Source organism: Magallana gigas, chromosome 7, assembly GCF_963853765.1.
Source record: "Magallana gigas chromosome 7, xbMagGiga1.1, whole genome shotgun sequence".
Classification (NCBI taxonomy): Eukaryota; Metazoa; Mollusca; class Bivalvia; order Ostreida; family Ostreidae; genus Magallana; species Magallana gigas.
In genome coordinates, this window is record NC_088859.1 from 20443623 (window position 1) to 20466971 (window position 23349).

Consider the following 23349-nt stretch of genomic DNA (forward strand, 5'->3'; position numbering starts at 1 on the left):
ATTCCAACTTTAAAGTTTGAATTTCCAAATTTAATCTTGGAATTTCCAACTTTAAAGTTGGAAAAATCAACTTGATTCATTTTTTGTTTTTAATCATTTAAGAAATAAAGAGCATGCTAAAAAGATCATAAGGATTTGAATACGGTTGGTCACGTGATCACATCCTGTGAAACCGAAGAGCTTCTCAGAAGATTTGATCACGTACCAACCAAGTTCATATCCCGGTGAACTTTTTAATATTGCTGTTTATTACTTTGAGAAGGAAAAATCGTTTAAAATTATGAACTTAAAACCGTGTTTTTGTTGTGACGGGGTCATCTAGTATTTGAATATAATACAACACAAATCCAACCACACCCCACATATACCGGTTCTATTACTCTCACCCCCAACACCGATCGATATCTACAGCCAATTCTCTATATATGTGAAGGTTACCATGGTACACAACTAATTGAAAATCTGCGACCAGTTTGTGCAAGTCCTTGCACTAGTTTTGATCGATCAAGAAATAATCTAGATGTGAAATTGCCTATTATAGCTACTTAAATTAAATCTGACATTTAATTAGCTAATTAAACATTGCATTTGGCAGTTACTGTAATAAAACAAATGCGCGTACTTTTGTCATTTAGTCGATCGCTTAGCTGCACAAATAATGATGGGTTACAAAAATATTTATTTCAAAATAATTAAAGTTATCAATAAACTTTTGTTAAGATAACTATAAGTGATTAATCATGTCTTCTCTGAGGAAGATGTACAATTCTCGCATCTCATCTGGATGTTAAGGTTGAGCAAGACCGTTCTCTTCCATTATGCAGATGCACAGTTCTTTTATTAATTCCCTACACGGCAAAGGAGGTACCTGTTCAAGTTCTCTTTCGCATACTTGTATGTCATTTTCATCTATTTCGAGCCCGTAATCCACGGTATCAAATACTGATGGCATGTAGTGAAGCATGAATGGACGTCCACATCTTGCAATTCTTTGTCTGTATGGTCTTATTCTATGTCGATTCCAAATCAAACTTATATCAAACTTATATCATCAAGGGTTTCCTGCAAAACCAAGAAACTGAAATTGATTATAATTGACATTAATCAACTACATCATTATTTATAGTAGAGCGCGAGGCCTTCTCATGGGTCCGAAAGGTACCATGTATACATGTATATGAAAATAATGACTATTTCAGAGATTACAAACTATGCCCCCATGAACTTGTATATTGTCGATAACTATTTACATGTATACCTATTGAATTAAAATTGTGGTTCAATATGGTGATCCATACTCTTTGCCATTTTTAATATCAGGCCAAAATCTTGTCTTAAGGGAATTTTTCTGATTTGTTAAAAAACAAGAGGCCCACAGGCCTTGACGGTCACCTGAGTACCATAGCCCTTAGATTGACATGACACATAGTCTCATGTTTGCATTTTAAGCTTCATGTTGAAGTCCAATCCCTAATCTGAGACTCCTCTGACTGTTACTCCGCTTTTATTATTTGATGTTTTACAAATATTTATTCATGAAATTTCTTTTTTGCATATTTGGCCCCGCCCATGAGACCCCGAGGGTAATAGGGTCATCAATTTCGCAATTTATATTCCTCTTATCCCAGAGATACTTCACACCCAAAATGGAAACAATTTGCCATGTAGTTTTCAAAATGAAGTTTAAAACGTAAAGTTGTTAACGAACAACGCACGACGACGGACGAAGACAAATTGCGTGCGTGTTGCTGAACATGATTGTTAAGAATACGATAACATTTTACTTCTTTGACATGTAATATGCAATGTAATTCCTAGTTATGACGTCATAATGGAGATGATGTCTCAGGTCTTGCCAACATGTACTATGCTCAGTCTTCAACTGACGTTCACCACAAATACACCTGGCTTACATATATAACCACTCCTGCACTGAAACAATAAGTACCAAGTCTAAAACCTATAGACATATTCACTAAATAATTACAACGAAAAACAAATACCCAATCAGATTTACTGTATTTCTGGCTACCAGTCTACCAGACTACCTTATGGAATTCGCCATTAATAACAAACTGGTGGACAAATTCAGCAAGGTGGCCGCACACAAGACAAGCAGCCACGACTCTCTACCTGACCAAACCGGTTATGCTAAAAATAGCCTTACTACGAACACTCTCAATATAGAAGTAAGGAACACAACTTAGACACAAATTACACTATTTACAAAAACAAAAAATAAACTGAATTCAACTTCATCACACACTGCAAAAACTCTGTATTTTTTATTTTGATCATTATTTCTTCAGAAAACAATTTTTATCTGCTTGTCTTACCTGTACCATTTCCAAGAAGCAAAATCTTGAAAGTTCTTGATCTAAATATCCCCCATCTTGGAAAGCAGATTCAGCTAATTCTTGGAAAAAGTTGATCCAATACTGCATGCCCTGGCGGCGAACCATTCCCCATAAACATTCTATTCTCTGATTTTGCGTGCTCTTACCATACAAAAAGCTACGGTTACCAGCATACTCATCTCTGTGATTTCCTCGCGGAGAATTTTTTGTATAGTCTCAACATGGACGTTCTCGGTTCCTAAGTCTGCGCGTAACCTTCGTGGGTACGTGTTGTTTTCAGATACTTTCTATGTAGTAAAATGCAATGATGTTTGGGTTTTTGTGAGATACACCAGCATTTAACCAAATTATTTGCCGAGAAAATCCATCAACACATCCATGAATTGTTATACCATATCGTGAGAGCTTACCATACCCGTCAATATGCCATACCGCATTTGGACCAGGAACAGAGTAGACCCGTCGTCTTAGTCTTCTTCTTTTTCTGTACTCTCTGCCACCAGGGTCTAAAATGTGCAGCAATACACGTATTGTTTCCTGATCTACAACAAATCCTTCCTCCAAGCATTTCAAATGAAGCCACCGATAACCATGCATCTGGCCATTTTTTCCACATTGTTCCATAATAAACAATGCAATATCTATAATATCACTTTTGTGGTAATTCTTTTCAAAGTGCGGAGGCTTATGACATATCCTTGAAGTGTTTCCAGGCATTTTAGAATTTCACTATATTTTAAACCCTGTTTAAAATACTCTTCTATTAAAACAGTTCTTGGATTACAAATGACGTTTAAAAGAAAAGATGTCTGAAAATCTAAATTAAAGTTGGAAGTTCCAACTTTAAAGTTGGAAATATCAACTTTAAAGTTGGAAATTCCAAGATTAAAGTTGGAAATTCCAACTTTCAAGTTGGAAAATCAACTTTAAAGTTGGAAATTCCATGATAAAAGTTGGAAAAATCAACTTTAAAGTTGGAATTTCCAACTTTAAAGTTGGAATTTCAACTTTAAAGTTGGAAAATCAACTTTAAAGTTGGTAATTCCAAGATTAAAGTTGGAAATTCCAACTTTAAAGTTGGAATTTTAAAGGAAAAAAAATACAAAGTGGCACTAATACGTTTCCATAGGAAGGTGGTCATCATTACAATATATTTTTTTTTAATCCAGAATGAAACTTAATGAAATGCATATATGGGACTCCTCGACAATTAATGCTGGCCTAAATCTAAAAAAAGTCCTCACTACTCTTGTGTATAAGGTATAACAATATTTCATATCTTCAATTTTTTAAAACTGTATTCCCTGTATATTCAAATGATGTTTAATGATTAAATCGTATTGTTTAACTGCATTTGAATCAATGTAGTATTAGCAATAGTTTTATTGATCCCAATGTACACGCTTTCAGATCTTTAAACTACTAGTAGTCTCTTTTCAATTTATCATCATAAATTTATGAAGTTTATGAATTTCTTTTGATATCGGTACCTGATGATCAATTTCTTCGTTTTTCTGATATAAGCATGAATTGCACATCCAGATTTGAGTGCGCTATTCATCATATAAGTTATGTAAGCAATTGCTAATGAAAAATGTTTGATGATTTTACTGAAATATTCGACCTATTAAATTCTGTAGTCTGCTGATTTTTTTTTTTATTGATGTATAGCTATCCTGTCAAAACCCGAAGGAAACAGCATTGTAAAGAAGATTATTCAAACCTACCATGAAAAGTCCACAGTAAAAAATATATGCTCTCATTTTTTAATGTTAAGTATCGGAAAAAAAAAAACCTTTAGATGCCGTAAAAAATGTTTTCATGCAAAATTTCAAGGAAGGTAGTACGGGACATCTGTCTGTATTAATGTGGATAAAAGAATATAATAATCAAAATACTTAACCGTCTTAGAATTTTCAAATCTTACAATATTTGATTATTTTTGACATAGGAAAAATTTCAAAAAACCCAGCGGAATACGTACGTATTCGAAATTTAACGCTCTATAACCCATTGCGCTACGCTGTAAGGTAACAATTTTAGGAAAAATTATTATTTTTTAAATTATACCGGATTTAATTGATTATTTCGATACGAAGAACGTCTACGTTTCGATGAGGGATGCTCCCCACTACCAGGAGAAATAACTCTTGACAGGTTTTGCCAAATTTAAAAAATAAATTAAGAGTTGTCTATCTTTTATCGTAAATGTTCCTCGGGACACATTCAAAATGTTATCAGATTTTAAAATTCTACAATATTCGACAATAAAATTTTAAATTTAAAACATTCCTAAAAAGTCTGCAGGTCAGCAGCTATTTAAAAACATCAGCAATTGATTCTTAAACACAATTAAAGACCAAAATCGTGAAAGGCGTGTTTAATTTTATTGTTTATTTCGAAAGAAAAGTACGTCATAATATCTCGTAAATGATTTCAGAGTGTACATATGTTTTTCCCTTATTTTATGACAATAGGCATAAGGGAATTTTGTAGAAGATGAAACATTTTCGTGGCATTCCATCTAGAAATCCTACAAAAGGCAATCCCGATACAGAACATTCTATATGCCGTTTTTAGAGAGACTGTAGAACACTAGAGACTGATATATTTCATTCGTCAAAAAATGGAGAGAGAGAAAAGTTTCCATAATTTGAATAGCTAGTTGCCTACATATTTCATTAAAAACGACAGAATTAAATACAACTGTTCAAAGTGTTTACCTTAGAATTATATATATATATACTCCGGTACACCTTTCAAGAACCAAGCTACATTTATTGTTATAAAGCATTACTGAAAGATTTCACACAGGAAATTTCAAAAATCTGAAGGCTTCTTTCATTAACTTACCAGATCTTGGATCTTAAAATTGCAGCAATATCCAATTCGTTGCTATTCATCACTTTAATACCAAAATTTTAATCTAACAACGCAATGGGTTGGAGCGTTAACTATGAATCTGTTTATAGACACAAGTTCGAATCCTGCTGGGACATTTATAATTTTTACCTTTCCAAAATATTTTTAAGACATTTTTTGGTCAAATATTATGAAATTATTATGAAAAACTCTAGAGCAGTGAAGATATTTTGATTATCCACATTAATATTGGCATATATATATATATATATATATATATATATATATATATATATATATATATATATATATATATATATATATATATATATATATATATATATATATATATATATATATATATATATATATATATATATATATCCAAATCACAAAAGTATTTTCTCAGTGTCCGGTAAAAATATAATAAAAGAAAAAAAGCAACACTAACTGCAAAACATAAGCGCTTTCATTGTTAAAAATCTTCAGACGTTCTGTATTGTTATAAACTTTATTATGATCCAGAATTCATACAGTCTCTCTAAAACACTAATAACAATAAAGAACAATAAAGACGTTCTGACGTTCAGACGTCTGAAGATTTTTAACAATGAAAGCGCTTATGTTTTGCAGTTAGTGTTGCTTTTTTTCTTTTATTATATATATATATATATATATATATATATATATATATATATATATATATACCGCATAACCCCCTTCGAGTATTTACAATGAGTTTATAGAGGACTCCTTTTTTAGACTTGGCAATAAAACAGGAAACAAACAATTCAAACACAGTATTATTTATTCGTACTTTTTTATTTTTTCTTGAAAAAATTTATGTTTATTTTGTTTCATATATAGATATGATAAGCAATTAATTTCTCATTACAATATAATATGATAATGAAGCAAAACCTACAGTTTGAGAAATGACAATATTTTACATATAATACAACAAACTCTAATATGTACAAAATATACATACGACTTAACAATATGCACTTGGTAATTCCAAAACACAAAAGAAAATCCAGAACTGACAAAACTTGGCAAAGGCCAAAAAAAAAAATTCTAATCTATTTTCGATCAAAAATCAGCCAAGTTTTTTTTAGTTCTGGTATTTTTTTTTTTTTGGTCAAACCAAGGCATTTTGAGATCAAATTTGACGAAAAACAACCATGGCAGTTAAAAATAAGGATAACATGTAAAAATGTCAAATGTAACAAAATGCCATAAAAAAGAATTTGTTTTAAAATATATTCTGATCAAGGATAAAAATTTGTAGAATATAACACTTATATAAAATTCATATGTGATGTTTAAAACATATTTTGTTGTTGTTTCATTTCAATATTTGGATATACAAAAATAAGATGTATTTTTAGAATTGGTTTAAGCTTAGAATTATTTTATTTCAAAAATGATTTTAAATGGATGGAATCCATTGCATAATTTCAAATTTGATTTTGCCGGCAAATTTATTTTTCGGTCCAATTTTTTCTTTCAAGTCAAAAGACATTGGAATGTTGAAGTTGCATATGATATATGATCTCATTGACTAGTCAAACTCCCACTGAGTCTGAAGTAAGTATTTAGGGGTGGGGTTAAGGAAACTTTGCTGCTTTTTAACAAAATAGTCTAATAATCATCACATTTCAAAAAATAATACAATAAAAAATACATGTATGCGAGACAGATAGCTTTGCTGCGGATTTTCTGGTTTGGCAGTTCGCTAGCTTGTGCGACTCAACAAAAACACAATGTAACAGTTAATTTCACCCCATCAGTGACAATATGTAACAATATGCAGAGTTATCTACAAAGCATAGAATAAAGTTTTATTGCCAAAAAGGGCAAATAAAATATAGCACAATATCAATCATCTGTAGGGGCTATTGCCCCTACTTGCAGGGGTTATTGCCCCTTAATCACTATGCTTGAGACTGAAATTGTCTCATGTAGAGCTGACATTGAGAACACATTGACTGTCCAGGAATGACCCCCCTTTTACTACAAAGACTACATGCTTCCTCTCCTAGGTAGATTTCTACTGGAGAATCGGAACTGTCCCCCTCCTCAAGGTCATTATCCGAAAATGCACTTCTGGAAAACCCGCGGTCTTCCTCATCACTCACATACCCAGCATGCAGTTCTTCAGAGTTCCGAACAAAGCCAAACTCATCTAAGTCGGCTGCCGAGATGAGAGCGATATTGTCACAAAATGTCACAGATTTTCTGGGCCCACTTCCTCTATGCTTCTTTTTCTTGGAAAGAACTGACTTCGGTCTGTCTGCCTGTATGTTGCGAAAATCAGACTCGGATTTGCTTCTTTGTCTGTTGGCTAGACCTTGCTGAGGAGGGGCATTGGGGGGTCTGCTGATGGGGTGAGAGTTCATTGGCTGGCTGTTATTGACCGTCACACTGCCGAATCTGGATGCCAAATCTCGCACGCTTGGTCGAGCCTCGTTGCCCTCTGAAGATTCATCTGGGGCGGATCCATTGGGAGAGGTTGACTCACCAGTTGAACACAAAGGTACTGCCTCTTTAGAATAGTGTCCCTGAAAGGATTGCTGTCCCTATAAGGTAAACAAAAAACATAATTAGTAACAAGTAATAATTTTTTCATTATCAAATATTGAAATTAGTACATCATTGTTTTATAATCAAAATTAAATACTACTTAATTCTATGATATTAATCTTATTATCTATAAAAAACAATTAAGCATTAGGTATGTATTAAATTACACCATATTCACTAGTAAATTACTTTAATATTAATCAGTTAAAATTTAATAACAAAAACCATAGTTGCATGTTTGCAAATTGCAGATTAAAGCTACAAAGGCTAAACCAGTGCCACACCACACAGTCTAAGGTGAGAGTGTTTGCTGATGATCTGTCAATGAATGATGATGTCACATCCTGTCCAGAAAACTGACCAATCATTGCCTTTGTCCATTCATTCTGCTTTGCAGGGGGGGGGGGGACCTTGGATTTTCACTATGTGGCAGTAATTTCTGCTTGCAAGATAATTTTTTTGATCAGAGCATGAACAGATTATCAAATCCTCTATTCAAGATAATTCAAAAGAAAAGATAATCAGTCCCCACTACCTGACTGATCATTTATATAATTTCTCTTTCTACCAACCCACCAATGGCAGTCAGATGACATGACACAATAGACAGAGCTCCAGGAGTCCCGATAAAGCCATCATCAATTAGCAGCATTGACACAAGCCTGATCACAGGAAGAGAGATTAACAAAGATTTGGGGGGAGTTCCACCTTTATACAGGTGCCATAGAGTTAATGAAATAGAGGAGCCAGCCTAACTCTGACAGAACAGCAATTACTAAAAAAAAATGTGCACAGGTCCATTGATTTCTAATATGACTTTTAGTATAGGAACGTTTTTCTTATTAAAACATTGAACCATCTTTTTTTTTCTTCAATTTGTACAAGCTTTATAACTTAAGAGGACAGTGCTCTTTTTGTGTATACTTTAAGAGAGAGAGCCTCTTTGTTGTTGAAATTGGTGTAACGTAAGAACAGGAGAACAAATTTACAAAGACCCAAATTAACCCCTGCAACAAAGGAACTACTGTGTGTTTTTGTTCCGTTTTCACTGTGTACAGATTAAGGCGATGTGAGCCCCTCATTTGTCTGGCATCACAATCTCAGTATTTACACCTCCAAGTAACAAAAATCGACAGGTTTTTGTTTTTTAGGTCACCCAGGCAACGTATTAAGGTGTTGACTGTCAACGATAACTTTGAGCCTATCATCTAAGTCTCAGAGTAACAATCGGTTCTGAACGGGTTACTAGCTGGGTCGCGTAATACAAGAGTAAATGCAATGTCATGTTTTAGGTGGTATCAACAATAATCAATTCAGGTACCGGTAAACAGAAACCGTAATGGCGCCAAAAAGAAAGCATTGAATGTCACTCATGCATGAAGATAGTAAATAACATTTCTAGAAATTAACATAATGCCTTGATTTGTATTCCTGCCACACATAAATAATACTACACCAACAGGGGGGGTTAAAAAATATGATGGAGGGCTTTTAAATTTAAGAGCAATGCAGCTAAAATAAATTAGTTTGTAATGTACAATCATCTATTACTTTTTTATATTTGACAAGCTACTCCTATTAAAAACTTCACTATGAAGTAAATTTAAGCTCTAAACAAGTTTCACAATTAAATATTAAAAAAAAAAAAAAAAAAATATGGTTGCACTTTTGAAGGTGAATTAATTGCTTTGCAACTGAGCAGGAAATGAGTAAATGAAAATACTGAAATAATTTTTTATCCCTTAACCCAAGCAAAATAAAAAAAAATAAATGTGCGCATGATGAATTTGCTAAAAGCTTAGAGCCACAAAGCAGACACAAGGGAGACAAATTCATATTTCCCAGTTAGGGTAGAAAGCCACAGACAAACAACCAATGAGATCGTGTCACAACAGCTACCATGGTTACTTACTGATGATGTCACAGAGTTACCATCTTTCCAAGCCACATTAGCACAGTCTGCTAAAGGCAGGGTTAAATAAAAAAAGTAGATGTTAGTGTTTTGGGATAAAACAAATAAACCCCAGAGACAAATACAAACATATATAATCAGCAAAGGAGCAGCATTTTTTATATATGATTGATACATAAAGAAACTGCGGTTATGCCACTACAGAGCAAGTCTTCTACAAACAGACATTTTTTTTTTTTTATAAAAACTGACACCCTTCTCTGCAAAATTCCGGAGGTATTTTTTTTTAATAGTACATGTATTAATGTGAAAAATTAGGAATAGTTTTGTTTCATATTAAAAAAAATTATGAATTAGAATTTGAAGTGAAAGTTAAATTACTGACAAAGTGAAAATGATTTTTTTTTCTGAAATGTTCAGTACGTGTTTATTACTTGTGAATTAGAGACTGAGATTTAGAGATTTATTTTAGTTATAAAATACAGGTAAAAGTGTTCTTAGTCAGAAATAAACATACACATATTAACCTGATCAGACATCTGTTCAAAAAGAAAGAATATACCCTTAACTATCAATGAAACAAAGTTGCTCAATTTAAGTTTAGATTCTCTTTGGATGGGGGTGAATATGGAAGGACCAACAAGTTAATTTTTTGTGCAATTAAGACTTAATTTGAAAAATTTGGAGGCTTTAGTAGGTCCAGACCTATTTAAAAACATATTTTAGAAAATGATAATGTCCATAGTAAACATTTGATTTCATTTGATAATGTACGGTACCTATTCTAATCACCTAAAAACTACTTTAATAGAATTTCAAAACACTGAAATTGTTATTTTAAAAACTTTTAATACTCTTTTCATGTAAAGTCAAATTTTGTAGCCTCTAGCTGTGATTAAGCTGATTTTTAAATTGAACTACCAGTAATCATGGTGGGGGGATTTAGGACCATATTACTATGAAAGTAAAGTTATCAAGAACTTTTAATCTTTTGCTTTTTATCCAATTTCTATACAATTTCCGAACCGTTAACTTTTACAGCAATTTTCAATTAATGCATGTACACTGACTGAAAGGGCCAATTCTAAAGAAAATAAAGTTATTTAACAAACTACATGTATTACAAATTAAAACTTTCAATTATAGTTTAGTTATTTGATTGGATATTTAAGATGAATTAATGAAAATTATCATGATTTAGAATAAAATATGCACCAAACTAAGCTTTTTGTACCTAATTTTTTTTTAAAGGATTTCTATTCATGATTTAAATTACTTTTAAAAAATTTTTCAGAACATAAGGGGCCCTACAGGAACAGGAAGGGTGTTAGTACCTGTTGTATCAGATTGTAGAGAAGCGAGATTCTGACAGTCAGGTTGTGAAGCATATCTCTCCAGTGTCCGAGTACCGAACACTGAGCTGCTGCCCCCAGAGGTGGGGCGTGGCTGAGTGAAGCTGGCGTGTCGACTAAGGGGGCGCCTAGAACTACTGATAGTAGCAGAATGGAACTGAATAGAGGATGGCAATGAAGGAGCAAAGGCTGGTTTACCAGCCTTATAGGTCGCAGTTTTCTGGTAGGGTCCAGCACTCCCTTCCTTTTTAGGGTAGGGAAGAGTAGACACTGCTCTCTCTGTTGCCTGGTTGGGTTTTGGTGGCAGCACTGGTTGAGCCTTAGCAGTCATCTGCTGTGAGGCAGGGGAACTACAAACCTCAGGGGCGGAACTAGGGGTTGTCGTCTTTGACTTGTTGTACTGGGGGTGCATATTGGGTTGGGAGTGTACTGCTCTCAGCGGGCCAGAATTGTTGTGAAGTGGCCTGATTTCTGCTACATTTGTAACAATTTGGGGTTTTGCAGGCTTTTGCATCTGGTACTGAGATTCAGAGTCTGTGGAACTACTGTCAAAAGGGGTGGGAGTGGTCGACCTTGAACTTCGACCTCCATTCACCCCTCTCTGTTGTTGGTTCAGATTGCTGGGAACACTTTGTGACTTGTTGCACGTCTTCCCTTTCCTGGGCAGTGTCCCATACACATCCAAACTGTTCAAGTTACTATTTGATGTTGTCCTATCACTATTTAGTGTCCGGGAGTTTTGACTAGAATTACAGGTCACTTGTTTCTGAGAACTAGTAGAGCTTCCACTGCTGGGTCTCTCTCCCCTATAGTTCTTGTTCTCTATCACACTGTCCACTGAATCTCGTGAGCTAGACCTGGAGTGAATGGCCGTCTGCTGCAACATGGCCACATTCTGGTTGACACAGGGTTCACTAGGTTTGACAGCCTGGTTTCGACTGTAGCTGTCTTCACCATAATTGTTACTGAAAAGTGGAAGAATTAAATGACTGAGAGAAATGTTACGAATTTGTGTGTTAAATGTTACATTGTTACTTGATCAGCAAGAAGGACAACAGAAATTGTTTTCTGTAGAAAACATAACTCATCATCAGAAATATCAGGTTACAAAAAAGGGGAGTCTTTAATATAGATGACAAGATAATTCTTTCATGGTTTGATGAAAAGATAAAAAGATACACATGCAAACAGTCTACAGACATGTAAACTTTTAAAAGAAAAGTTAAGATGAAGACAAGATAACTTATACATATATATATATTTATTTGTTTTGGTCTGTCTCTGGTTATGAATAAAGATTAAGGTCAGTTTTGAGGTTTTTCCCGCACCTATTGACAATAAGAGGTGAGGACCGAGCACTGTCGGAGCTGGTGCTGGATGAATTGGATTCCTGCCTCATCATGGCCGCCTTCTTCTGCAGACTTCGCAGCTTCAGGAGACATGAGTTGTGTTTTTTCTGGCCATAAGTGTAGGACTGGGAGGGGAGGTTGGGAATCTTGATGGCCCTCTTTAAACAGTCTAAAACAGGAACATATTTTCTTTTAGCTTATGTTCCAATAAATACTTAACACACCCTAATGGTAAAAAAATTCTTAGCAGATGCAGTCATTTTACTTAATAACATCTCAGGAAGTGGTCTTTTACATGATAAATTTTCATACAATTCAGTAATGGTATGTATTTTCTAAATGTCATACCTATTGCTTGAGAGCAGTGTCTAATAGCATCTTGGAAATTTCCATTAGTTTCGGCCAAGACACAATGATCCATGAGATCTTCAGATGCTTGGTATATGCTGCTGAATTCATTCATATACATTTGGTTTCCTGGAAGAATGAGATCATCCAATATTAGTTAAAAGGACTCATAAATCTGTCATATTCTAATACATGTATCAAGTTTTCTGGGGGGTTTTTTGTTGTTGTAAATTACACTGTTTATTTTGTATTCAACAGATGAATTGTGTAGTGAAAATTTGTTCTCCTTTCTTGGTGATGATTTATTTTTTAAAAATGCAGAACAAAATGAACTTCATAGCTAATTTTTACTTTTTTATCTGATGAAAGGGTATTTGTGTCTTTCGTGTGTGCTTTATGAGGTATGAAATAATTAGAGGCCTGGAGTTCAAAGGGAAAACATAGAACACACTAGCTTAAAGATGCACAAGTCAACCAAAACGTGGCCTCATGGGGTTGATTTTGATTGGCAGTGAAACTCTAAATTTAACTGAAGGGGATGGTTCAAATACTGAACACATACATTCCTACATAATTCATCAGAGGAGTCATTCAAATCATTAAATTCCTTGATTGTAATCTATTTCTGAAATATGTTATTTCACCTTCAAGGTTTTTGGCTTGTCCATTTTCAGAGAGGTGGTTATTAGAATTTCCAGGTGATGGGTGGTTTTTGGAGTAGTTATTCTGGCCATCGTAATTGTGATTGTTGATATCTGAAATGAAAATCAAAATTATATCATAATTTTCTCCATTCAATTCGCCCCCTGGGGCCAAGAGCAAACATGTAGGATGACAAGTGGATTTATTTGACATGATAGAGATATTGCAGACTGATTAAGACCTAACCCATGTCTACTACTAATCATCTTACTACCAAACCAAAGAAAGAAGATTTATCTTGGAGGAGACAGAACTCATTAAATTTTCTTGTTTGCATTACATCTGGGTTCTTAGCTCTTATTTCTATACCCGTATAGAAAAGGCTCGGAAATCCTAAGCGCTTCACCGGGTACGACAAAATATTGATCTAACCTAAATCTGTAAATGATATTGGGGCCCCCACGGTGCTACTTATCCTTTTGTGAAGGTTTTATCGGCAATACACTGTGATCGTGTTTGTTGCATTTCGCACAGACCAGGCATATCTCCTGGACACAGGACACTGGATTCACATGAGTGAACACCAATACTACATGCCTGGACAGCAGCCAAGACCTGACAGTGTCTTTCGCGTGGCACTGTGGTTCAATGCATGGGCATCCCCACAAACTCCCACAAGAGTCATCAATATCCCAGTATCAAATTTTTTAACACAGCAATTGAATAACACCACTTTAAAGACCCACTTTAAATTCAATTTGCGAAAAAGAAAAATGTTTCAGTACATCAAAGGGTGCTATCGTCAATTTTTCAAAGAAGGCAGAATTACAAGCATTTGCTGAAAAGAGTTTTACCTTTGCCCTGGTGTGAACGAACTATGGCTGGGTCGTAAAGCTGCCTTGACTGGTCGATGGGGTTCCCAAAGCCATCCACAACTGGATGATATAGTTTCCCTTTCTCTGGTGGCACCGAGTGATTAACACTCACTCCACCTTTTGGTCCATTTGAAGGTCCATTAGAATTAGCACTAAAATTTTGATGATGTTCAAATTGGGATTGCGTCATCACTGTTTGGGTTGTGTGGGGTTCCTGGTAGTTTGGGTCAATAAACTTCCTCATGTTTTCCGCCACAGCTTGCGGGTTGAAGGTCTTGGGAGGAATCATACTCTTGTTGAGAAAATACTGCGTGTATGGATCCAGTGTTGAACTACCAGTAGAACTTGAACTATTCCTATCACTGCTTCCATATCCAGAGTCTCTGTGAGATTCCAAGGACAAATTGTCAAACTGAGTCTCATGCAAGTTCTTCATGTTGTAGTTGTCCGAGTCAAAGCTTGTGTTGCTGCTCTGACTTGTTTGGCTCATGCTGCTATTGATTGAGCCCTGGCTCATGTTGCTAGCAGTGGAACCCTGGCTGTTTGTAGAACCTTGGCGAGACAACTTGCTCTGGTAGCTCAGAACACTCTCCACCATCCTCCTGTCAATGTATCCAGGTGGAGATGGCTTCTTCTTGTCGGGCAGAGGAGGAGCCTGGTGATCTTGCTGTGAAACATTGTTTTTCTTCTTCAAGACTCCTGGTTTCTTTTCTGGTTTTGCTGGTTTTGGGGGTTTCTCCTTCTTCTGAGGTTCTCCTAACCGACCACCCTGAGTACCATTCATGATAACTGGTGCAGATTTTTGCCTTTGATACTGTGCAGATGACATCTGATAAATATGGTTGCTGTTGACTTGATTGATGATGTCTGAATGCTGACTGACACTGGAACTCTGACGTGAACTGAGCTCAGACATCTGACCATTGGCGGTCATGGAGTGCGAGTCCAGATGGTCACTAACCAACGAGTTCTGGCGAGAATGATCCGTTAGTGTGTTAGTCGAACTCTGTCTGCTGTGACAGGAATCAGTGAGAGTGTTTGAGGAACTCTGACGGCTATGAGATGATGGAAACTGGTTAGAGTTTGTCACAGAATTCTCTCCATTAATAGAACTCTGCCTGGAATGATGACCTGCGTTTGATCTGGCTCCTTTTTTGTTCCTTGGTAATGTAGCCAGCCCAGACTGCACAGGTGAATGCATCAAATGGTCAATATTCTCATAGTCATGAGCTTTGGCAGCACTGGGTTTGGGTTTCATCACTACATGCTGCCTAACATCAATGTGGTCTGCTGAGAGATTTGCAGGCGACTCGTCATAACTCTGAGAGTGGGTCAGTCTCTTAGGTGGAAGAGAAGGTGGGGTACAGGCTCCAGTGTCACTATGACCTTGAGAGTCAGAATCAGAGGATGACCTCTGGGTGTTCACCTGATAACGGATCACGTCCACTCCGACTCTCCCCTTGCCTTTCTTCAAACTTTCTTTTCTTTGCACTTCACTGGCTCGGTTAAAGTTCAATGCTGCATATTTTCCATTACCATCCTGAGAATTCAAAGATGGACGCCTGTACTGGTCACTCGTAGACAGAGTATATCCATCGACCTGATCCTCCTCTATGATGTCACACTGGACAGCGCCTCTCTGTGACCCAGACCTGTTGTCGTGGTGATAACCCTGATCTGCTTTCACTTGACCTCCTGGAAGAGGCTGTTTGATTGGTGCATTTGTCACTGGCACGGCGTACTCTGAATTGACCTTCTTTCCGTTTTTGCCAGTTATAGCAATGAGGAAACTGGGCTGCCTTCTGTGTTCCGAGCTGGGTTGTTTTGGTCCGTCCGCGTCAGGTGAGTATTGATCTGAACTGTGCCCCCTGGGGTTGTTTGAACTGATCTGGTCACTCGTCCTGGACACTATTGATGATGACTTGGACCGTGACTGTTTGCCTCCGTCCACTCGACTCTCCTTCTCTGCTACACCTGCACAGGTAGAAATGACAAAATTTCAGGTATAATGAAAAAATAATGAAATCTTGGCTTACAAGGCCGCAGGAAGTGGTATATTACTCATCCAGAGTTTTACAGTGTATGATAATTTGTGTGTGTCTCTTTGAAATGCTTGAGTAACTACTATCAGCTAAGACAGGTATTGAGTGGGTCCCTGGATTTCATGAGCCGTTTTTTTTTTTGCTTGCGATGGATGTGGACCAGTAATCAAAGACATCTAACCTTATCTATCAGTGTTCATCACCAGCAATTCCTGTCTTAACTAATGGGACAAGTTTTGGAAAGGGCAAAAATACACAAAAGAAATTGATGATTTATAAGCACTTCAATCACCATCGAGATTAAAAAAAACCCTGTTTTTCTTTTATGTTGAGAAATATCATTCTTTTCTCAGTGTTACTCACCAAGAAAATATTTCATTAGTTTATTTTTTTCTGATAAAAACAAATTCATGAAATGAAGTATAAAATAAACAAGGTCAGATCACTAATTAAGCTGATTCTGTCTCATTAAAGAACGTGTCAAAATGAAATAAGACTCGCGTTAATATTATAGATGTGACACCTTGCTAACACAATGAGGTTTACTCCATCATTCTGAGCTACTGTAACAGTAATTTCTATCGCAATATCGTGCCGACTGTCAAGATTCAGGGCGCACACAAATCATGACGGCTGACAGGTATACAGGTGTTTAAATTACCTGAAGAAATAAACAACAAAAGACGTACACCACTATTCACTCTGTTCACTGCACTCGCTACCTAAATTACGCATCATGGGTTTTTCATTTTGTTTTCCCACTAGGCAAATTATAAGAATTTGAAATGAAAATGGGATTTTAAAGTTCTTTTTATATAATTGGTGGTCTAGAGGTTCTTGCTTGTCACTGTAATAAGTTTTAAACTAAAATCGTTTTGGTTTTTTTACTGTTGTTAACAAAAATCCAGAGTTAAAAAGCTTAAAATATCTTTAAGAACTGCAATCTTCTTTAATGCAAAGCACTGCTGCATTTATAGCATATCAAGTTCTAATATGGCAGGTGTTGTATACCTTTAAAAAACCTCCTATTTCATGCCTAAATTGACCTTGCAATATATAATTTTACACAATGAAAAATTAAAATGTGTAACACTTTTAATCTGCCAATTTAACATTTTTCCGACTGCCAAAATTGCAATTAATCGGCTGATTTTCAAAAGTATCACTTTCATTCTAGCTTTGAAACATTAATATCTTGGTTGTAAATTTACGCCAGACATCAGGTCTATAATATCAAATTTGGTAATTTAAGATTAAAGCTCAATCGATTAGGAACCCCCTTTATTCCCAAAACCCCTCTGATTTCTAATTAAGCCTCCAGGTATAATTACCCAGACTTAATGAATTATTGATACCAATTACAAATGACACCTTTTGGAGCACATAATCTTGTTAAAAATCTTTTGTTCATTGATTAATAAACTACATAATCCTATTAAACCTTTCAAGAATGAAAAAAAAAAAGACAAATCCATTCATACCACATTATTCAGTTTATACAGTGGGCATAACAAAGGAACTTTAAACAAGGTCAATTTGCGTCCCAAACGTTTGTCCATAAAAGACAAATAAAATGAAACTAATGAGCCTAAATGCTCTATAAATCTCATGGAGCCCTGGTTTTTATTACCACAATGTAGACCACAGTCGCAAAAAAAAATTAAGGTTTGCCAAAAGTACAGACCTTTGGAAGGGGTTCCAAAACCAGGGGCCATAACTTTTTTCTTTGGAGCCGTATCAATGTTGATCGGACTGGCGTTGGGGTTTGTGTAGAGTAACAACAGCGGCTGATAGCGCCCACGTGAACATTTATCAACAACGTGTTCCCACTTTGGTCCAATCTGTTGAGAAGAAAAAAACAAAACAATAATAATTAAATCTTTTATTCAAATCAAGCTGTCGCGGCCATGAGAATGTGAGCCAAGTAATGTTCTACAAACAGCCATTAAGACACCTTGATATACATCTTTGGGTGATATTCAGGTGGGCCGATAACTGTGTGTTCCCATTATTTTAGACAAGATATAGCAGTCCTTCCTGCTCTGATGACTGCTAAAGGGATTCTGTCAGGCAAATTGTAACGACGAAGGTGACATTTTCATTTTCTATTTATGAATACACCGACACCATTATGAACGATAAATTCCCTTATAATGTGGTTGGTTGCAAAACTTCTTTATTATTATCATTTTGTTTTTATAAGTATTGTTTTCTTCAAAACTTGATTTGCATTGTGAATCAATTTAAAATCAGTATGATCTATAGTATATATACTAAAAAGGAAAACACATCTAGCTTGCTAAAACTGAATAGGTGAGGTTCTGTGAGCTTCCCCCGGTATAATTATATTTACATAGGATAGATTGAATTTTCTGAAGACATGTAGAAATAAGCTATCCACATATTATCCAGGTGCAAGGAGATTGAGAATACCGAACTAAGTCCCAGGTGTCCTTGTCGTGCGTAAATTAAACGAAATTATTTTCCTATTGCTTTGCACTTTCTACTCTAAGATGACTGGTAAAATTAGGAGAAAGATCATACATAAAGTAGGGCCCTTTTAACCTATCCTAGAGAAATAATTCAATGCCTTCTGAAGTACTGACCCAATATAAAAGTCTATTACTTGTAATCCGATCTTGGGAAGTAATTTTGAGTCTACGTAAAGCTGAGCCTTTATAAAAATGCTGCGGATTTCCTTTATCAATCAAATCCACATCAATTACTATTGGAGCCAACTTTTATTTTTTTCATATAATTTTTATTTACAACTTGGCCATATTGTATAAGAGTGACCCGCTTACCCAGAATATAATGATATCACCAATTTAAATATGATTAAGATATTTTTTTACCTGGTCTATTGTAGTACACTTTATCAAATTCATGTTTAAATATCACTTAATGATAGGGAACAAGAAAGGCCCCTTTTCTATAATAAGTGTGGAATTATAGATAATAGCAGAAGAATAGTTGAGGTTTAAACATGGGAAAGGCTTGCGGTCACATAAAATTTCACACAGATGAAATTGAAGAGGTACACATTTTTTATGCATGATTCTCACGATGCATGTCCAATCCTTTTTTTTTTATAATCCCGATTATACTTACTTCCATTACAGTGGCATCATCAAAATATTTCCAAATGCTGGACTTGGTGTCGTACACAAATGTAGAATAGTGTTTCCCATAGTAACACACAACTGCAGACAATTGTAACCGTGGCAACTTGGTGACATCTTTGCACATCACAGAATGAAAGAGCTATTCAACAAAATTGTAAGAAATGTTCTTAAGTTTCAAATATATGATCTCCGCCTTTAAAATTTCATTATTACACACCCTTTAAAACTTACTACAAAAACTCTCAAGATTCCTTCATGTATTCTTTGAATGTGATAGTCTTTTGTTTTAAAATGTCATGTGCTTTAAAATATTTATTGAAAAGGAAAAGATAATGAAAAAGTCTAGACCCTCTAGTATAGATTACAACGACAGCACTTGAATATTTATTACTCATGCTTTGACAACACCCAGATTATTATGTAACTTACATCTTGCAGCAGAATGGTGGTTCCAATGCAGCGACAGACATCTGTGATGGTGGAAGTCTCCGGCCGGTCTGAATCCCAGACCAGTCCAATGCTCACTGAAACGGCGCAAAAGCAGCAAAATTAAAACATTGACGTCATATTAAAGATTAAAACCTCTCAATGAAATGGCATCACCGACAAACAAATTACATAATGGTTAAAACACCTCAATTCATTTCAATCAAAAATAGAAATCTGGATTCATATACAAGTTCAATATAATGCTTAAACAAATAAATCTCAATCAAGTTTTTGTGTGTCTGAGGTATCATCTGGAGATCAGAGTAAGCTCGCAGCAATCTGCTGCTGCTGCATATTGATTAGCATCAGGTGCCTGGATCACTCCAGCCCCAGTTCTCTCGACATTTCCCCGACAGTCTTCATCTTGTACCTGGATGACATTTACAACCTGAGCCCAGACATTAGATGTTTGTGCTTGATGAAGCTGAAGATTTGAACTCACCAACATCAGGGGAATTGAGCAGAGTCTTCCTTATCTGCACTCGCTTTCCACAGTTGTCCTGGAAACAAAGAGACACCCAGTATAATTACACGGAGATTAAGCCATATATTCAAGCTACCTGAAAATCCTTTCAATCATGAAACGCCAAAAAAGCATCATTTAAGGACTCTTATCAGAGACAGTTAAATACTGTCCATGCACTTATCTGTTGCAATTCTTTCCCATTTACCTGCAGGCTTTTAATTAGTTCTGGGAAGATTTATTAATATTATCAGGGTTCTTCTTTATCGGGGACTCTTGCTTTTTTCCCTATACTTTCAGGGAGGATATTGGGGTCATTTGATATTTTCCAATTTTCTACCAGCATTAACTAGCCTTGTCATAAAATTTTCCCTCCTTGTCATAAAATGCCCATGCTTGGTTGGATTGCTGAAGGATTAGCTTATTATCACTACTTTGGTACATTTCACATATAAGAAGACTCACATTAGGTAAAGCAAGCTAGAGTCAATTTACACTTTTAATTCTAGGGTCTGGAGTTAATCATTTTTCAAACATGTGAATAGAAACAACTCCATCTTGTAAGTTATGGAAGCGTGTCAAAAGAATATGAATTTTGCATGATGCTGTAAATATCCGAGGACAACTTTTGTTTTCCTGCTTGACATGCATGAAAATTTTGCAACTAAATTACCTGACAGATGACATTAAAGAAAAATAAAGTACCACAAAAGAAAATGTTTCATAACATTTTATATGTTGGAACAGGTGAATGATAGCCAACGGTGTAGGTATTCCATTTCAAATTAAAATTTATGGCCATTTAATGCCTCCCTGGAGACAGAGAGCTGCATGAATATCCCATTAGATAAAAAAAATAATATATAAAATGCCGATCACCATGAATTTCAGAACTTACCGGACAGTCCCTGATATCACCCTGTGCGCATCCGTTCCGGAGCAGAAGGCCGAATCTGTCGTTGTGGATCAGGTCCCCGGTCTCTTGCATGGATCGATACTGCGACCTAGCATCAATAAAGAGGATAATGTCACACCCTTAGGTATCACAGGCAAGCTGAGCCTCGGACGGCATCAATATACCCTACTTAGCAATGCAGCAAAATACCGCAATCTAATGGAGATTTCCATAAATGGCTGATTTTCATCTTATTGTAATGGCTGAAGGTGCTTCATGTTTATTGAGTGCTACCTTTGATGTTTATGAACTAATATAGCAGATTATTTGGTTAATTTTGCTTCGCAGTGCATTAATTAGTACCTGTGTATAAAATGAAGGAAAGTTGTATTCCTTTTTGTTTTGCTTAAAAAAAACCATTTAATCTTTTTGCTTAGAAAATCTATTAAAGCTCTCCCATTGGTTTTACCAAACCTGGCCTAATTTTGACTGCAGGAACGTTTCATTCTACACTCTGACAAAGTATCAAAATGGTAATCGGAAGAAATACTTTGGGACAAATTTCTCTTGTAAAACTATTGGAAATATGACTCAAAGTATCATTGTGATGGTAAATCTGTTATGTAAAGATTCTATTTATAAAAAAAAATTATTTGCTTCCGACAAAAAAAACTTTTTCGATTTAATATAATGACTGAAATTTAAACCCAGACAGCCCAACAAAAACATCTTCTGATTTCCATACAAGATTTTAACAATTCGTCATTCTGTGAAATTTATAATCCATCAGTTTTGCGGTTGCGTATTTCCTCTCGTGTTTACGCTACTGTTATTGAATAATAAAACTCTTTTCCCACAACTACCGGTGCTTTCTTGCGATACTTACACTAAGGCGTTTGTCGTGATGTAATGAACCATCTCGTGAAATCGGAGGGGCTCCGAACTGGCTCCACAAACACAAACCAACTGAAAGTACACAATCCACAGAATTAGCATTAAACAAAGTTGCCCCTGTTGACCCCAAAAAACTCGGATTATTGTTATCACATTATGCATCAAAATAAGTGTCCCATTGATATCATAATAAATCATATGTTTTGACAGCAGAAAATCTATTTCCATACAGTTCATGTGTTATGTGAATAAACATGTATATGCAATTTGATGATTTCAAGTTATATAATTGCGTGTCTGAGAAAAAACTATGACCTTCATGCATGGAACTTTACAACAATGAAAAGCTTTTCTCCTCATCAATATTTTATGACCTTTTAAAATTACTTTGTATAGGTAACATATGGTCATGATTCATAATCCACATTTCAGCCGGAATATTCGACATTTTGTTATTTTCTCTACCTGGTCAAAAATGGTCATGGTGAACTTCTGATGGGACAGACAGTGTGGGGCGGAGCAAGAGTCCTCATGGTAGGCATTGGCCACATGAAAGTGGATCCTCCTCAAAATATTTTCCTGAAATATTGGATTCAGATATTGACGCTTTTGTGAAATTAAATTTGTTTGAGCTATCGAAGTCCTGGGTGTTTGCCATGCACTTGAGCCTCGATTGCAAGAACAAGTGCATGTCAACACACTCGCATCTGGTATAAGCCTATATTTTTATTAAAGATTTCCATGTTTCCACAACTTGCTTTTAATGGACAATAAATTGCTAAACTAACATGAAAAAACACAGGTTGAAAAAAAAGTTTCGATCAGATAAAATCAATTATTTAGTGTTAAGCGTGACATATGTTGCATTTTAACTACAGTGCATTCTGATTATTTTCTCTGTTGCTATGGATGCTTGAAAGTGTTTGAGTTGATTTTCTTGATCTGAATGAACACTTACAAAACATTCAGCAGCATCGTCCATGTGACCTAATTGGAAGCGCTGCTGGTTGGTAAAGGAATCGGCCAGGGCCCTGCGTAGGGCATCTGGGGGTAGGGAGGCCTGGTCACTGTACTGAAACTGGGTGAAAATGACCTACGGAAAAAAGAAGAAAACACAAAATAAGTAACTGATATCAAAACTACATATGCAAGAACAAA

General features: G+C 35.6%; 1 protein-coding gene across 4 annotated transcripts in view; it reads right to left on the reverse strand.

Moving 5' to 3' along the window:
- Nucleotides 1–6022: 6022 nt before the first annotated feature.
- The window catches only part of LOC105343360 (homeobox protein 2), a 33722-nt gene continuing 16395 nt past the window's right edge, over nt 6023–23349 (reverse strand). For 3 of the 4 annotated variants that reach the window (XM_011450685.4, XM_066067810.1, XM_066067811.1), the window contains 14 exons: nt 23150–23284; nt 22657–22770; nt 22184–22263; nt 21301–21406; nt 20382–20439; nt 19880–19974; nt 19437–19589; nt 18010–18166; nt 14263–16257; nt 13411–13521; nt 12767–12895; nt 12398–12587; nt 11428–12034; nt 6023–7801 (listed from right to left, as the gene is read on the reverse strand). In XM_011450685.4, coding sequence (XP_011448987.3) covers nt 7157–7801; nt 11428–12034; nt 12398–12587; nt 12767–12895; nt 13411–13521; nt 14263–16257; nt 18010–18166; nt 19437–19589; nt 19880–19974; nt 20382–20439; nt 21301–21406; nt 22184–22263; nt 22657–22770; nt 23150–23284 — 4575 coding nt within the window. In that variant the 3' untranslated portion in view covers nt 6023–7156. Of the gene's footprint in view, nt 7802–11267; nt 12035–12397; nt 12588–12766; nt 12896–13410; nt 13522–14262; nt 16258–18009; nt 18167–19436; nt 19590–19879; nt 19975–20381; nt 20440–21300; nt 21407–22183; nt 22264–22656; nt 22771–23149; nt 23285–23349 lie in introns of all 4 variants that reach the window. The other variant, XM_011450687.4, reaches the window with a different exon arrangement.